This window comes from Artemia sp. Qi Xiang Cuo, chromosome 18 (assembly GCF_049724085.1).
Source record: "Artemia sp. Qi Xiang Cuo chromosome 18, ASM4972408v1, whole genome shotgun sequence".
In the NCBI taxonomy this organism is placed as follows: Eukaryota; Metazoa; Arthropoda; class Branchiopoda; order Anostraca; family Artemiidae; genus Artemia; species Artemia sp. Qi Xiang Cuo.
In genome coordinates, this window is record NC_142811.1 from 41212560 (window position 1) to 41231395 (window position 18836).

The 18836-nt window shown below is 35.0% G+C and overlaps 1 protein-coding gene across 3 annotated transcripts in view; it reads left to right on the plus strand.

The window, feature by feature from the left end:
- The window catches only part of LOC148941502 (early estrogen-induced gene 1 protein), a 130174-nt gene that overhangs the window by 78518 nt on the left and 32820 nt on the right, over positions 1 to 18836 (plus strand). For all 3 annotated transcript variants that reach the window (XM_089104291.1, XM_089104293.1, XM_089104292.1), the window contains exons 3-5: positions 341 to 461; positions 3579 to 3769; positions 10686 to 10777. In XM_089104291.1, the coding sequence (XP_088960417.1) occupies positions 341 to 461; positions 3579 to 3769; positions 10686 to 10777 (404 nt within the window). The remainder of the gene's footprint in view (positions 1 to 340; positions 462 to 3578; positions 3770 to 10685; positions 10778 to 18836) is intronic.

Genomic DNA, 18836 nt, shown 5'->3' on the forward strand with positions numbered 1-18836 from the left:
TGAAAGTGCCAAAAAGAGTAGTTTTCAATGAAAATAAATAAAAAGGTATTTTTAAAATCCCCCCAATTCGTGCCGCTGTTTGAGAAGGGAATTTGTATAAAAGGAGTTATTCGTAAAAAAGGGGGTGTATAAAAGAAATTAAGGTTGCTATTATTAAAATTCCCGGGGCCCCTGTGGACTGCTCTTTGTAGTATCATACACCTCTCCGTCTCAGCTATATATTTTTAAGTCTTTTCGTGTTCTTGATCTTTGATGATCATATCCTGTCCAGGCATATTTACTAAAGCAGTGGCATAATTTCCCTTTCCAATTTAGTAATATCACATCATATTTCTTTAAGGGAGGAGGTGTTCGACCACGTCGCAAGATGGCAAGCATCCTTTACATTTCCATGCAAGATGTATGCCTCTGTGTCTACAGGAATGCTGGAGCCTTGCATATGTCGTGTGTCGGTCAGAAAGGTGAGCAGTTTTGACGTTTGATTTTGCCACAAAATGTCCTTGATATTTTTGCCAAAATCTTTTATTAATTTTCATCACGTGGGTGTTCGTGTCAAAAACCGATGTTATTTTTGTACGTATTATTAATGATGAAGATATTATTGGCAAGAGCGGTGCATGCGAACTTTACTTTCATTAATACAAGTGGGCAGGTTGTAAGAATGACAAGCTGATCAGAGTAGGGGGCAGAAAACGTTTAGAAGATACACGCCCCCTTCATTATAATAATCCCAGCCAAATTGAATAATAAGATTATGAGCTTTCGAAGGATTGCGTAATTTCTATGAAAAGTAGAATTAAATCTGGTCCTGGCATACACAAGGAAGGTGCTTAGGCCCGAAGCCTACTCTTACAATTCGAGGCTTTCATGGTTAGCTCAATAATTTCTTAAGTTTTTAATGCAGTTTGTCTACTTGATTCATTTTTCAAACTCATCCCATACCTGACCCCTGGAATAAATCCCAGCGTATGTGCCTTGTCTGTCACAACTGTGAATGACTTTTCTTTTCAAAAGATGCCTGTGAGGGGAATCTGGCGTCCCAAACTGTACAAAAGGCTTACATAATATATATACACTTACATAATTGATAAAAGATAAGGTGTTGTTTTTTGCTTATTTTGTTTGGCCATGAGTCATGGTTTAAAAGCTAAAATCGATTTGCTTATCAACTGTGGGATAGATTTTGTAAACTTTTTGTTTTTAGTCTAATTAGTTTCACTAATTTACTGGTCTCACTAATGAATAAAGAAGAAGAAATTGATTAGACCTATTGTTTAGTATATTGAAAATCGCTCTGGGCATGGTTGAAGCAATAGCTGCAACATGAGCCGTAATAATTTCAAAAGTTCAAGTTTTAATTTTACTATTTACTTCTATCAGAAGAACTTTTCTTTTTTAATGTTTTAAAACTTAGAAACCCGAGCGCCGCAAGCTGTATAGTGTCTCTGTTGATATTAAAAGTAGAAAGCTTGAAGCAATAACGCCACAAGGAGTATTGTGGTACTTGGGTGAATTCAAAAAAGAAGGTTATTTATCACAATGATAACATCATAGCCAAACTGAGAGTAGCTAAATAGCATTCGGGATGTTTCTCGGAGGGGGGGGGGAGGGCAGCTTAAGTATCCTTTCTTGGTAGTCTTTCATGATTTTTGATGAAAATTAGTCCGCTAGCAAATCTCTATGCACGAATTTAGGAAAGTTAGGGGAGAGCACCTTCGAAAAGTAAAGGAAAAATCGATATAAAAAAGCACTATTTGTATTTTGCCTTTTCTAGATTTGCATAACACAGCCAACTGCAACTTGTGTAACTTATGGCCTTTCTGATGAAGAGGGCGTAGCTCCAGCATTTTTATTGGGGGGGGAGGGGCAAGAGGGGTCTTTATCCGGAGAGTTAAGGGGCATGGGCTATTTAATAATATTTTCTTCAAATTACTGAGGGGGGGGTTACCCCCCCCCCCCGAAACTACGCTACTGCTAATAAATGGCTTTCTGTTGATGTGCTACCCCCTTTTTTAACACAGTTTTTTCACGCAAATGAAAGGGAGAACTCAAAATTGGAAACGAGCTGAAAACCCACAGAAAAACAATGAATGAAGAAGTAAAACCTCACACTTATAGAACAAATAGAAATACCCACAAATAAATGGATGATTCTGCCCCTATTCAAACTCCCAAAGACTAGGGTGCCATTTATTATGCTCGTTTGGAGTCTTAATATCGTCCTGAACTTTTTGATGAGAAAATGTGCTTTTAATTGATGAATGCTCGTTTTTAAGTACAAAGTGCATACTTTGTACTTCAAAGTATGCATTTTACTTTGTATACTTTGTACCCCCCCCCCTTCAGGTGAAATCTGCTTAATCCATTCCCCTGAGCATTGGACCTTTGCATCGATGACTCGATAGGTTATGCTGGGTTTTTTTTTCTATTGTTGTATTATTATTATTATAGTGATCGCATAGATTGGCTTGACCTGTTGAACTTGACCTGTTGTAGAGTAGTGATGTTGGTTTCTTTATTCTAATACTCATAGTTAATGTTAACTGGCTTCTTTAGTTGTTGTGAAAGTAGTCAGGTAAAGTAAAAACGTGGTAAACGGTAAACGCGGTTGCAGGAATAGCCGATTTAGAAATAGTGCTAGTTAGACTAGTCGTTGTAGAGATTGATGTTACAGAAACTTTCATGCTAAAAGTAGTCGTCGTAGAACGGTCTTAATGAACTAGCACTAAATGAACTGGATATTTTCTGCAAAGCTCAATTTTAACATTTATGCTTTCAATATTTTCTCCAAAGTTAAATTCTTAAAATGAGAAATTGTGCACGACCAGAATATAAATAGGTTTATTTACGCAAATTGCTCAAATATTGGGGCACGTGTTTTTAAGTTTTGTCACTATTTTTTCAAATAATTTTATGGAATTTCGATCTAATATCATGTATCGCCACAGCGGTGATTCCAGGTGAAAATGATGTCAGGATGTCCTCTCATCATGTACAGGTTGTAAAATAGATTATTATCACTAAGATATATATATATATATATATATATATATATATATATATATATATATATATATATATATATATATATATATATACATACATATATATATATATATATATATATATATATATATATATATATATATATATTATATATATATATATATATATATATATATATATATATATATATATATATATATATATATATATATATATATATATATATATATATATATATATACAGTGTGTAAATGGGGATAGAAGAAGGGGCTGGAAAATTCTCCCTTAAATTTTTCCGAAGTATCTCTCTCCCAGAAAAATTGGAATTCTCATTTATACTATTCTCTCCCCCCCCCTTCAGGTGAAATCTGCTTAATCCATTCCCCTGAGCATTGGACCTTTGCATCGATGACTCGATAGGTTATGCTGGGTTTTTTTTTCTATTGTTGTATTATTATTATTATAGTGATCGCATAGATTGGCTTGACCTGTTGAACTTCTATATTTTGGTTCTTAAAAATAAATTGCACATTGTCCCATTAAATTTATTCAACATTATTTATTACTTTTAGGAGGAAAAAGGAGGCAAGGCATACCAAAAACTAGGGTTCGTCGATTTAAACCTCGCTGAATTTGCTGGTGGTGATTTGAAGATCAAGCGTTCCCTTTTAGAAGGCTATGATTCCAAGCATCGGCAGGACAATTCAATGATTAGAATTAGTGTGAAAGTGACACTAGCCAGTCGGGATCCCTGTTTTAAAGTGTAAGTATGTCATGACTTTATGAATGAAATATTTCGAGTGATTATAGTAGGCAATGTGTATCAGGAAAGAATGGTCCGGATACAAAAATACTAACCCTTGAATGACATTACTAAACTCTCTGCTAGAGGAAGGAGCCATTGCTATTCTAGGCTGTATACACAATTGCGAATTATGTAATATTTCATCTCCTATTGTATATTACAAAGCAGTTAAAAGCAGAGGTAGGTTCGCAATAGATTATAATAAACGATTATATTAAACATAAAGTTAACATTTATGGATATAGATGAGTAAAGAAATCTTAAAAGAAATAAAAATTTTTTTGAATGTTTAAGTCAGCCCCAGATATTGAGAAATTGAATTACTAACTGAAAGCCAAAAATTTTCACAAATACTAAAGATGGGTAAAATGTACCCATTCACGTCCTGTATCTTTGTCTCCGTTGATGTGTGTTACAAGAATAACTGACCAACTAGCTCCCTTATGGTCAAAAAGCAAAATACAATAAATCCTACCTCCTTTCTATAGCCCTCAGGTTAAGAAAAAAGATGGGGTAAAGGTTAAGAAAAAAAGACGCAGGGGTAAATTTTACCCACCGTTAGTATTCTAGGGTTAAACATTTGAAGTTCCCACTTTTAGTTTTTTCCTGCCCAATTGGCACTATTTGCAATAGTTTGTGACAAATTTTTACTATTTAATATAAAATTGTCTCCACGAGCTGGTTAGTAACAATTGGGACGATGGAAACATGTGGAATGTTTACATTCTTTCTTTTTTTTCAAGTAGAACACATGTCTAGCAAACTGTTTTCTATGCCATTTTATATATATATATATATATATATATATATATATATATATATATATATATATATATATATATATATATATATATATATATATATATATATATATATATATATATATATATATATATATATATATATATATATATATATATATATATATATATATCATTCTGTTATTCCCACATTGAGAAACTTATATTCGCGGCTTAATAAAGTGCGCATTAAAATTACCAATCCACTTCGGTTACCGTTTTCCAATTCATCTAATCTGAATACGTGCTTCACAAATCAAACTTACTTGTTCTAGTAGTATACCGAATGACCTGGATAGTTTGTTTCTGTTTATAAAGGCACGCGTCAAGTTGCTATCACTTCGTCTACTCTGTTGAACACCGACGTCTTAGACGCTCAATCAAAATGCATATCCTCATGCATTGAGGCAGCAACATATTTGACACTCGTCTGATATCCAGAGAATGTTTTAAATCTTAGCAGGCCGATAAAGCGTATTGAGGAAAACTTCAGCATACATGAGAGTGAATAATATATACTGGATTTAGAATTTACCTCCAAAAATCCAAGGTTCTTCTACTTAATTGGAATAACTCGGGTCCCATTCCGTCCATCCAGCTGGGGCGTTCTTTAGTCAAGCCAGTTGAACTACTTGTTTACCTTGGTCTTCCAATTGGGCCATCACTAAAGCAAACCCGTTTGCTGCTGATATCCCACCTTGAACAAGAGTGTGGTGCCTCTTATGCCCCAGTTGTCCGAAATAAAAAACGTTTCAACCGAATAATCCTTGCTAAACTGTATAATTCAACAGCACTACCACATCATATATACTCAACAACATTTTGGAAGATTTTCACACAAACAGATACACGTAAACTCCGTTTGTTATATTTCAAATTTGAAAAATATTTACTTCATTTATCCCCCTTGGACCCGAAATTCGTCATTCATCCGCAAATATAAAAAAAAACCGACCCAGCAATAGCTCTGTCAAAACGTATTTTGAAACATTACAACAAAACCAGTTTTCCTGCATGGCATCCCCTTCTTATACACTGATGTTGTAAGTTGGTTGTACCGTACAGTTGTTTGTATCTAACAGTTTTTCCTTTAATCCCCTTATTTTCTGTTATATTTTGTACACCCTCTCTGTGTAATTTTTGTATTGTTTGACGGGTTAGAAACAAGTAGATATCTAACCGCAGCACCAAGCCGCCTAAGGCCAGCACAGCTACGCACTAGTGCATGAAGTGCGGTAGCTAGGAAGAATTAGACTCAGCAGCGCAACCGTACATAAACTTTGGAGCCACATGGTATGCAGAATCAAAACGTATTAAGTACAAACAGCAAGTTCCGAAAAATTATTGTTGAAAGATGCAAGGTTGTAGGGAATTTGATGTAAAATGCGCTGCTTCTAACAATCAAAAAATATACATCTAGCTATTTCGTAGACGCTACCTCTCGATATAACAGGGCTGATAACTGAATGGTATATATACTCCCAAATTAGTTTTTTTTGGAAATATCTTTTGATTTTGGACGACAGAAATATGTTATATTGAACAGATCTCATTTTGACAAAATGTTGTTTGTTTTCCACACTAGATAGATGGCGCCATGGTATTTTTCCGTACTTGCTTGGGCTTTTAGGCTCTAAAAAATTATATTGCCTATCTTGTGTTGAATGGCAGTGTTTTAGAACCACTGCGTATAATGAAAACAGTTCAATGGAATTTACAATCGAATATCTGTCTTACTTTTGTAAGACTCTTGCAAAATCATGACGTAATGTAAATATTCTTTCGACATTCTTAAATATTGGAAAAGGGAGATCGTAATAAAAATTGATTTTCTTCCCAGTTGTTTTCTGGACCCTCTTTTTCATTTTTCTTTTTCTTTTAAGCGGAGAAAGTTTTACCATGCCTTGACAAATCTGAAAGAATGTAAGAAAGATGTAGGGTTTAAACAAACGAAAATATAGGGAGAAAACACGTATAATATTTAAGGAAAGCAGTGGAACAAAAAAACAAACTTATAAAAATCCGGATATTTCGACTCCACGTCCGGGAACCTTTTTTTATTTTTTTTTTTCTTTTTACATTTTTTTTTTCATTGATAAAGGCTCCCGGACGTGGAGGCGAAATATTCGGATTTTTATTATTTATAGTTTATTGTTTTTTTTTCCACTGCTTTGTTTAAATATTATACCCGTTTTCTCACTATATTTTCATTTGTTAAGTTCTTTGAATTGTAAGGCAGTGCGGTCTAAGAAATGATTTAAAGATTTAGGGGCTCTCAGCCACGAATTTTCATGCATTTAGGGGATATGGGAAGTTTGGGAACCAAGACCCAGTGCTAGGACAGTATGACTTTGTCTTTCAGTGCTAGTACTAGTTTTCTATGTACATATTTAAAAGATATACTTGTTTTTAATAACAGAGGTAATGCTGATCATCTCGACAGTCGTTTGAGGGACCATGGGACTACCTATTGATGTTTGAAGTCATTAGAAGGTGGAGAGTTCCTAAATGAAAGGGTAATCTATTCGAATGTAACCAAAGTTTCATCAGAAAGTTAAATTTATCTAGCTGTTTCTGGATGTTTGACTGTGATTATTGGTACCAATTTTTAACCAGTAACAACTCTTAAAAATGATAGTTAAATACTTCTTAGACATATAATAAAAAGTAATATAAATGTAGATTAATAAGATTTCAAAATTAAAAGTATATTTCTAAGATATTACACTTCATTATGAATGGGAATTACGGTCGGCTCGAGAATGATTAATAAAGCCCCCTCTAATAAAAGTAAATTTGCTAAAAAAAAAAGCGTTTGAAGTATTATTCCCGTCATTATTAGTCACTGATTGTGTGACTCGACTCGTGCTAACTAGAAATTGTTGGCGGTATTGGTGGTTAGTTCGAATAACAGGCAGTTGTTACTCTGAGACAATATTGCTTGATAAGATAAGCCATGACCATCGTCCTTATATCGTTGGTAGCGGCGTGATAGCTCTCAGAAGAATATAGAGGTAGTACCTTGCTGCACCTACGAAACTAAAATATTTTTATCAACCAAATACTTTTTCTTCTTATCCGAGTTTTATAAAATAGTAAAAGTTCTCTCTTTTAAATCTACGCTCTTTCAACATTCTTAGGTATTTCATAAGAAACGGACTGAATTGAGATTGATTTTCTTATCCCAGTAGTTCAATGAAAAATGTGTCTTCAGTTTATTGATTCAGATGTCCCTTCAATGAGACAATAATTGAGAATTTCAGATATGTTAGCAATTCTGAAAATGTTTGTTAAGGGATAGTACATTCTATTCTGATTTGAATCTTATCGAAAAGAGCCACATGCACCTATGTCTTTGATTGGTCCAGGGAACTTTCACTGGCTACGAAACTTCTGATCTCTTCCAATATTTATGCCTTCCTTCTCTAGAAGTATTTGTGAAAGGAATCTTGAATAGTTTGTTGTGGGGAAATTTCAACTTATAAAATCCGTATTGCGGATGAAATTTTAGTTCTGGATTTGGCGAATGAAATTTTAATCTGGTGGAAGAAGTCTGATCCAATCCTTAGACAGATCATGCACCCATTCGTAACAATTGGCTGACAGTCAATATACTATATCGTAGGAAAATATACTGTTAGCGTAGGAAAACGTGCTGTTAGCGAAAAAAAATCCAAGGATTTGTATCTATGCATTGTCTTTGGTCTTAAAATAGAATTATGCATTTCAAACACATATCCACAAATCCAGTTTTTGAAAGGGCAGAACAGAGTATTTTTCCAAGTGAAATGAGTCGGAAATTTCAATAAAACATATTTATAAGCCTAAGTATTAGTTATTGTTTTTTTTTTTTTACTTTTAGCGTCTTAATTTGTGATTTTTCTATGGACGGACTGGCTGCTTGGCTATATCTCAGGGCAACTCTTTTATTTCATAAAGTATATCCACTTCGTAGGGAACTCCGAAGCCAAAGGTAGAAACGGCTGGAAGGAAGTGACATAGACTTTTAGGTAACTAAACAGCCGGTGATCCCTCCCATTACAAAATTCTAAAGGAAACATAATGAGAAGAACCAAGAAAATGGTCTTGTGGCCAGTGTAACTCACATTAGATAACTGCTGCAGATATTCCATGCGTTTACTCAATAAGGAGTTGTCAGTAAAGAAAAACAAAATTATCGAAGTAACGAGAGACTAAAAAATGTGTGGTGTTATAAGGAGTTGAACAGAGTAGAATGCTGGAAACTTAAAATCAAGGTAACAAAACATACGATGGGATTAATCCTGTCATATCGAGGGAGTAATCCAAATACATTAAAACCCAAACTACATTAGTTACTATTGTCGAATCCTGAAACTAAAAAAGCAGAAATAAATGTACAACTGAGTAACTCACATGGATTGTTGAAAATGTTAGCAAAATGAATGAACTGTCAGAAATATTGCGAGTTCAGGGGGCAAGAATAGGTTTGAAAATTAATGTTAAGAAGACTAAGCTGTAAAGGTGAAGAGGTGATGTTAGGCTACGAGAAGATCAATCAAGTGGTCAGCTTCACTTACCTAGTTAGTGTTATTAGAAGAGACAGTGGGTGCAGTCAAGATGTTAAAAGTAGAATAGCCAAGGTCCTGGGTGTTTTTTTACAGTTGAAAAAAATTTGGAAGAATAAAAAGTTAAGTCTGCGAATCAAGATTAGAATATTAGAAGCTACAGTGATTGCAGAATTTAAGTATGGCTCTGAAGCGTTGGCGCTCCGAAAAATGGAGAAAGATTTGCTAGATGTTTTCCAGAAAATGTTTTGCCTATGGAATGTTTTGGATTCCCGACTGGCTGACCGTATTTCAAACAGTAAGCTGTACGAAAATGTGGTTCAACCTCACTGTCTATCCCTATTATGAGAGAAACGTTAATACGGCTTGGACACGTTCCGTGGATGAAGGATGGCAGATTGCCAAAGATCATCCTTGTCAGCCAACCATCTAGGGCCAAAAGAAAAACAGGTCCTCCCAGAATGAGGTAGTAGGAGGTCGCAAAGAAAGATTTTGGGGAAGTTGGAACTTTACGGGAGGTTGTAAAGAGGGATGCATTGATTAGATTGGGATGGAGAAGAAGCGTGTGTAGCTGTGCTGGTTTCAGGCGGCTTGATGTTGCATTGAGTTGTTAGTAATAGTAGTAATCCAGAACAAGACTTTCTGTCTGTTACCTAAACGCTCGTATATGTTCTGAACATTGTAAAGCAGTCATCTATTTTATAAAATTTTGTTTTGTTATTTATCTCATGGAGTTAAGTTGACTTGACACTGGAACTTCTCGGTTTTCTCTCGTGGTGTAATCATTAAGCTGCAAAATATAATCCATCGCATTCGTGACATCGCTTTGTCGTGTATCTAGTTCTGAATTTCAATTTGTTGTTGTTGTCATAGTTTAGCCAACCATGACAGTCCTAGTCACTTATCCACAGCCAAATCATGACGTCACTCTTGAGTTTTTTTTTTATATCAAATTCCATTTCGTCGCTGTCTTGCTCATGAGATGATTACCAAGTTGTGTGTTCAATCATACTGATTGATCCTCCTGATTTACATTGCTCCTCCTTTTCGAAAAAAACTCCCTTTGAAAGGGTTTTAATGATTGTCTTGTGTGTGTCAGGTTTAGCATGTTTTTATCAGGGTTTGCTGTTCCCATTTAATAAAATATTTAATGGTTAATAAAATCGAGGGATAAGATACAAAAGGGCTTACAAGAGGGTCCCGCGTCTTACCCCCTCGCCCTGGAAAATAAATTTAAAATTCTATCACAATTATTTCTATTTTACTCTTAGTATTAGAAAACAGACATTCTCCCATCAGCCATTTCCCTTCATTCATTTAATGTTTTTGGCCAATTTTTTAGTCTTTAAAAAAGTGAGAGAAAGTAAAAGGGTCGACTTGTATAGACTCTTATGAACTTTTTTAGCAGTAAAAAAAAATAAATAAAAATAAAACAGAGAGAAATTAAAAGGTGTTGAGAGAAAATTATGCATGTGTCAAATATTGACTATTACAATGTTGAAATTTTAAATTTACTGTATATTTTAGACCTGAACCGCGAGGAACCAGTGATGAATCAGAGCCAAACGAGATGAATCGGGAAGCACCACCTAGTAGAACGTCGTCGACACAAATTACAGGTAAAAGAACAGGCTATGAAGCTTCATTTACCTCCTTATGGAAATATAACGGAAAAATGAAAACTTTAGATAAATCGGGGGGGGGGGGGAGGGGTATAAGAACATACAAGAGAATTATTAGTTCTAAAAAAAAGTAGCTTTAGCTTTGTCTCCAGGTCTTGATGTATCATATGCGAGTTTAAAGATTTATAAACCAGAAGATTGTACTTCTTTTTACTTAATTCATGACTAAAGTTTATTTTTCAAGCCTTTTACTGATTTACACATTTTCAGAAAAGAAAGTTAGATCTTTCTTTATAATTTGAGTAGAGAGAAAATGCTTGGTCATTTCTGCAGCAGCTGTATATGCATTGTTTTGAATAAGTCCGTTGGATTAAGTTTTATAATCAGAAATGGTCATAGAACTTAGTATAAAGTCCAATGGTTCTATTCCTGTTTTGAACCTGACACAGACATCCCTGAAATTGATGTCTTTGTCATATTTAGATACTATTTTGGTTTTTGGTGCTTTTGACCATTCCCAACTCTCAGCCGATTTCAGAAACTAATCGGAAATGTGTCCCATTAAGCAAGGTTTTTCCTGAGGATTTTTGTTCGAATTTAATTTTTGGATCCAATTTTTCAAAAATTTTCTCCAAGTTCAAACAAAATGAGCCTTGTCCAGGACTTCAGAAGATGACCCTAATACGGCTCGGTTTAATGGATTGCTGCTGAGCTCTCACGGTCTGTTCACTTCAAAAATTTCTCAATCCGAGAAGAAACGACTTGGCTCATAGCATTGTTCTTTTTTTTGTAGTTTTAATACACTTGTTTTTGCTTAATTTTGTTTCTAGAGCAAACTCTTGTGACCGGTCGGTCAGCATGGTATGAAAACAAGTTCTTGCATAGTCGCCGTATAGACAGGTTTTAAAATAAATGAATTGAATATCAAACAGTTCGTGGTAACGAACTGTAAGTAAGGAGCGACCCGGCTCAATTGTAACCAAACCTCTAAAAAACGGAATTTTGATACCCATAGATGCATCAAAAGAATTGGATTTTTATGCTGATTTCAAATATGCAAGTTTCATCAAGTTTAGCCTTACCCATCAAAAATTACGAGCCTGAGAAAATTTGTCTTCATTTTGAAAAAGCGTGAAACATTCTAAAAGTCATAGAATCTTAATGAAAATCACAGGATCAGATTCAGCGTATCAGGGAACTCCTCTGTATAGGCTTAAAGCTCCTATCTGCAAAAATGTGAATTTTTTCTTGCCAGAAGGAAGATTACGGATGCGTGTTAATTTTTAATTTAATTTTTTTTTTTCAGAGGTGATTGTATCGACCCAGTGGTCCTAGAATATTGCGAGAGGGCTCATTAAAACGGAAATTAAAAATTCTAGTGTCCTTTTTAAGTGACAAAAAAAGTTGGAGGGAAACTAGGCCTTCTCCCACGCTCTTTTTCCCAAAGTCACCGGATCAAAATTTTGAGATAGCCATTTTGTTCAGCATAGACGAAAAATCTAATAACCATGTCTTTGAGGATGACTTAATCCCCCACAGTCCCCGGGGAAGGACTGCAAGTTATAAACGTTGCCCATTGTTTACATATAGAATGTGTTATTGGGAAGTATACAGCCGTTTTCAGGGGGGATTTATCTGGTGGGGGGGTCGGGGGAAGGGGTTACGTGGGAAGTTCTTTCTATGGAGGGATTTTTCATGAGAGAAGAGAATTTTTCAATGAAGGGGGCGACGAATTTCTCAGCATTGTTTAAAACGATCAGAAATTAAATAAAAAAAAAGTTTTTTCAACTGAAAGTAATGAGCAACATTAAAATTTAAAACGAAGAGAAATGATTATGTATATGAGGGGGTTCGCCCCCTCCTCAACACCTTGCTCTTTACGCTAAAGGTTTTTAGTACTTTCAAAAAGCTCTTTATTCTAATTAAACAGCCTTTGGGATTCAGGGTCATTCTTAAAGAATTGGAACAAAATTTGAACTTTAGCGTAAAGGGCGAGGTATTGACGAAGGGGCGAACCCCCTTATATACGCAATCATTTCTGTTCGTTTTAAATTTTAATGTTGCTCCTTACTTTCAGTTGAAAAAACTTGTTGTTATTTTATTTAGTGTTTAAATACCTGGTATTGGAAGGGAAGCTTTATTTCACTGGTATTTAATGATCTGAGAATCTCTGAGGAATTGAAATGTCATGACTTTCCATAATGAAGATTTTACACGTCGTGTCAATCTACCCCCTTTGTCTCTCTTTTTATGCAAAGTCTAGGCCAGGTCAAGTCCACAAGTCCACTAGGCTAATTAAATGTGGAGACCCCTTAGAAAGAACATGAATTCTTACTTATGCAGGCCATCATAACAAAGCCCCTTTGTTCTAATAATGGTTTTTTAATGTGGGATAAAACCTTGATATTTTTCTATGGACTCTTACATTCCTTATATCGAATAGTTCTTGTAATCAAAATGGTTGTTGTAATGTCATCAGTTTCTGCAATCCGATTGGTAGCAATCTGCAAATCGAGGCCGTGCAAAAAAAAAAAAAAAAAAAAAAAAAAAAAAAAAAAAAACATCGGAGCAATTGGAACTGGCAACAGCCTCATGATCATGACTTGGGAGTCGTGGGCAATTAATGATATTTCCTTTATTAAGAAGTCAAAAAAAATTCCGAATGTGAAAAAACTCAGTGCTTTATTCTTTCTTTAATATCTTTGGATTTTCATGGATTTTTTCATGGATTTTTTTTTCATTTATTTCCATCAGCTCATTTAACTAATAAGAAAAATTAACCAGCAAAATAGCGGTACTTTGCACTACTATTTTATCGACTCAAATTTTTTTTCTGACTGACTGAGAACATTGTGGGTTGGCGTCCACCCTCTCCCCCCCTTCGTGACGCCCCTGGGTAAAAGTGGCATTATAAAATTGGAAAGTTTATTAAAGAAAAAAATCGAAAAGTGTTTGCTAGCACGCTGAATGTTTTAATTCATGGCTCTGAACATGGCCGTACCCAGAATTTTTTTTTTTTGGGGGGGGGAGGCTACTCAAAGATTTTGTTCGGACTGGGGGGAGGGGTTACACAAAAAAATAAAAAAAACGCATAACAAATTTGTTTATATACATTTTTGTTACGTTTTTACGAGTCAGAAAAATATTTCGGAGGGGTTCAAACCCCCCTATCCGCTCCCCTGGGTACGGCCTTGGTTCTGAAGATTGTTTGAACTAAAGTAGTTCTCAACCTCCATTTATCTGATGCTAAAAGATTTGATGTCATCCAACGATTCTCTGGAATATTTAAGGTTTAAAATTCAATTTATTTTGTTAACCCATCCTGGCACGTTAGTTGGGGGAGAGGCGCAAATTCGAAAAAATTCCAAACAGGATTGCATAACTAATATATGAAATTATGGGAATATCCGTTGAAATATCAGTATTTTTAGGGGGGGAGGGATGTTAACAAGCTATAAGCGTGCACCCTCCCGGTCAACGTACCTGAAAGCACGATATAATATACTAATGTGTTATAGTCAATATCAAGGAAGACTACTGAAAGTAGTTATATTAACGCATTTCTTTGAAAATTTCTATTTTGACTAAATGATGTGCATACCTCTTGAATTTTCAGAAGCAGGCATGTATACATTGGTTTATTTTGGAATCAGGGGTGAAGGGCCAACTCGAAGAAAAAAAAGAAAAAAATGGTGAATCATACGCATAAAAGTGGTGAAATTATATACAAATTTTCGAAGCTGGCGTTGGAGAACGGGTCGTGAAGCCTTATCTGCATGCGAAGGGAGATTCATTTTCCTCAATGTGGCTGTATGAAGTGCAGAGGTGGCTCCAAGCCCGCACCCGAGATCCCGCGACTTCCAGATTTTACAAATTTTCTGGAGTTTCTGACTTAGGCTATATACATCGTAAGACAAATTCAAATAAATTCAAGCAATAATGTACTAAAAATGAAAATATGTGCTAACGGACACTATGGAATCTGTATTTCGTAAATGCAGACTTCGTGGAAACCCAGTTATAATAGCAAAATGCCTGCGTGATTCTGCTTTCGAAATGGTCGAATATGTCCACTTTTCCACTAAAAGAGACTAGGAGAGGCAGTTAAGCTTATGGGACTTTCCAGTCATACAGATTATAAATCCTTGCATGACTCTCATGCAACAGGATGTAGCGTGTCCACCATTTATGTAATATGTTCTTGACGTGTTTTGGATGTTTGTGTTGTAATAAAAGCCTCAGATTTAATAACAATAATAATTTATTTATTGCCCACAAAAAAACCTGTACAATAAGTATTAGAATGTGGAGTAAAAAGAAATTAAATACACACGAAAAATACAAAACGTACGAAAAACGAAAAATATAAGCTATAAAAAAATTTTAACAAGTTGATTATAAGGAGAAGCTTTTCCAACTTAAATATCCAACTTTGTCGGTATTTAATTCTTAAGCTTTAGTGGAAATTAAACACAATTTGTGGAAATATACACATACTGTGATTTGAATTTGGCCTTTGATAGTTCTGTATTAACCTCCTGTAAGCTAAAATTTTAGATACAACAATTTAAATAATGCTTACTTGTTGGGTTTATAAGTGGCATTCATGCACATAGTTAATTATGCTGAGGGATCTAGTTTGCCAAAAGGTCCGTTTTACAGCTAGAATGTTAAGACAATTTTCTGGTGAACATGCGGAATCAATCCGGGTAGGGGGTAACCATGGGGGCACCTATCGTATCTCTTGTACAGACATGACTGCGTCTATGCTCATAGGAATAATTTTGTAAGAAACTTTTCTAACAAAAGAAGCATGCCATGAAAATTCAAAAACTCAAAGAGCCATGATAGTCTTGAAACGTGCCTTTCTTTATGCAACCATCTTTATATAGTCTGTTCTGATCATGACCCTTCGTCGATAAAGAATTAAATAATAGCTTACATTACGTGATAATGTACTTAAAACGAGTATTATAAAAATAATGATGAATATTAATTTTTGGAGTACAACTGAATTATGCAGTTCTCAGTTTGCCCAATCGTGTATTTGTACATATATTCTTGACTCAATTATGCTTGCTGGTTATGCAGGGCAGAGTCTTTTTGTGTGAAAAACAAATTTCGTGGCGCATTCACTCTTATTTTGTCTGTGAATGACAAGGTGCTTCACTACTTTCACAACATTTGGTGCCTTAATGGGTGGAACTAAGGCCACTTTTTCAGTTACACCCTATTTCTCTGCTACTTCCTTAAGAAGAGTTTTAGGTGGTTCAGTTATGTGTCTACCCTTTAAATTCTTAGTATCCAGAAAATAGCTTTATTGTGTACAGTTTTCATCAATTATGTCACATGTGATTGTCGTGTAGCCTTTCATGGCATAAGAACTCCAGATAAGTGTTGTAAAGTTGACGTGTTTTATTATTGAAATATTCTTTATTAGCTCAATTTTGTCTGAGGCATACATGACTGGTTACAGTTGTCTCGTTGGTAATTCTCAAGTGGGGTTGCTATATTGAGGACTTAGGCATTTACAAGTTTCTCAAATCTTTGTTCGGAATCACTTTCAGGAGCTGAATATCAGTCGCAATAGATGCAATGCAATATCTAATAAGTTCAGCTGTTTTTTTTTTTGGCGTGGGTACTATATTGCTTGACAAAATTATCTATTTTCTGTTGCTTTGATTTAGTAACAGCAGCTTCAGGTCTGGGCTGTCCTTGCGGTGTAAAGACTGTTGGTATTTGAACCACTATGAGATTCATCAGTCCTTAGTTGACGAAACAATCTATTATTTTTTTTGAAGCAGCAGCATGAGACCGCTGTTGTCCTTGGGGTATAATAATAGTAATATTGATATTTGAAGCGCTATCGGTTTCTTGAGTATTAGGGAACATGTTATTGGAAACATTTATTTTTCATGATTTTCTCTGTGATTTAGGAAGTATGCTGACATATTAGTTGCAGAGCTTACATATAACATTCTACGTAGTTTCTTTTTTATATTATATTGACAAAGTGTCGACCGAAAGCATAGGCATTGTAGGACCTAAAAAAAAAGAGCGACATTATCTCTTTGGCCAGAAGCCCTTCATCTATCCCAAACCGTATGAAGTCACTCAAAGAAACCAAGAAGCTCCATTTTAGACTCTGCGTACCAAATTGGATAGTTTTTTACTAAAAAAATATCAACTGAAATAGACATTTGGCTCGAAATCACTTTTTTAAATCTAGGAGTACTTTTTTAGATCTAGGGAACATAATGCAAATTTTTGGTGGTTGAAACTAATTTTATTTTCGTAAGTTCAAGACAAATTATTCTTAAAACAATGAAGAGATCCATATTTAAAAAAAACGTGATTTCGAGGCATAAGTATCTGCTTCGGCAAGCTTCGCATTTGCCCACATTGTGTAGATATTAAATAAAAAAAACAAGTTTTCTTTAACTGAAAGTAAGGAGCGACATTAAGACTTAAAACGAACAGAAATTATTCCGTATATGAAATGGGATGTCTCCTCCTCAACGAACCGCTCTTTAAGCTAATGTTTTTTGTTGTTTTAAAAAATAAAGTTGTGAGACACAGTCAAACTCTAGCGTAAATTATTAACAAAACGTTTTTATTAGTAATAAATATACGTAACTTACGAATTAACTTACGTAACGAACTTCTATATTCATATATTTTTAATACGTATAATTGGGAGTTCGGCCCCTAGTCAATACCTCGCTCTTTACGCTAAAGTTCGAATTATGTTCCAATTCTTTAAAATTGACCCCTTAATCACAAAGGCCGTTAATTTGAATAAATAGCTCTTATGAAAGAGCAAGGTATTGACTAGGGGGCGAACCCATCATATACGTAATAATTTCTGTTCGTTTTAAGCTCTGATGTTGCTCCTTACTTTCAGTTGAAAAACTTGTTTTTTTTATTAATTAGTTTCTGATCGTTTTTTTAAATAATGCTGGGAAATCCGGCGCCCACTTCATAGCAATGTCCCTTCCCCCATGGAAACTTCCTCTATGGAAAGATCCTCCCATATAACCCCCGACCCCTCCCCCCCCCCCAATAACCAATACTATATGTAAATATTAGGTAAAGTTCATAACTCTCAGCCCTCCCTCCGGAGACTTTGGGGGATTAGGTCATCCTAAAAGACATAGTTATTATATTTTCGACCATGCTGAACAAAATGGAGATCTCAAAATTTTGATCGGGTGACTTTCGGGAAAAATGAGTTTGGGAGGGGGCCTAGTTATCCTCACATTACTTGATCACTTAAAAAGAGCACTAGAAATTTTAATTGCCCTTCGAATGAGCCCTCCCGCGATATTCTAGGACTACTGGGTCGATACGAGCGTCCCTGAAAAAAAAAAAACAACAAAAAAACAAATAAACACGCATCCGTGATCTTTCTTCTGACAAAACTACAAAATTTTACATTTTTGCAGATAGGAGCTTGAAACCTCTACAGTAGGGTTAACGGATACACTGAATCTGATGGTGCGATTTTCATTAAGGTTCTATAACTTTTAGGGGGTGTTTCCTCCTTTTCTTGAAAATCAGGCAAATTTTCTCAGGCGCGTAACTTTCGATTCGTAGGACTAAACTTGATGAAGCTTATATCTTTGAAATCAGCATTAAAATCTGATTCTTTGATGTATCTGTTCGTATGAAGATTCTGCTTTTTAGTGTTTTGGTTACTATTAAGCCGGGTCGCTCCTTACTTACAGTTCGTTACCAACGACTGTTTGAAAAGACAGTTCATACAAAGATGATAATTTTTCACAATGAAAAAATCTTTCAAGGAAAGCCCAAGAAGAATTTTTTGCTGGCACCTATGTTTAAAAGTAGTCTGCGTTTTCAAATGCAAGTATAGAAGATAGCCCTTTTTTTTTTTATAGTTTTTGGATATGTCCCTGGAGAATTTTTCAAAGAAATAAAAATTTTATTTTTGTAGTTGAGACTAGACAGCAAGTAATTCTTAACTTAAAAATCTCCTTTATATTTGTAAAAACAATAATGTGTGGTCTTTCTGCAAGGCTCAAAGGGCTGAGCGAGG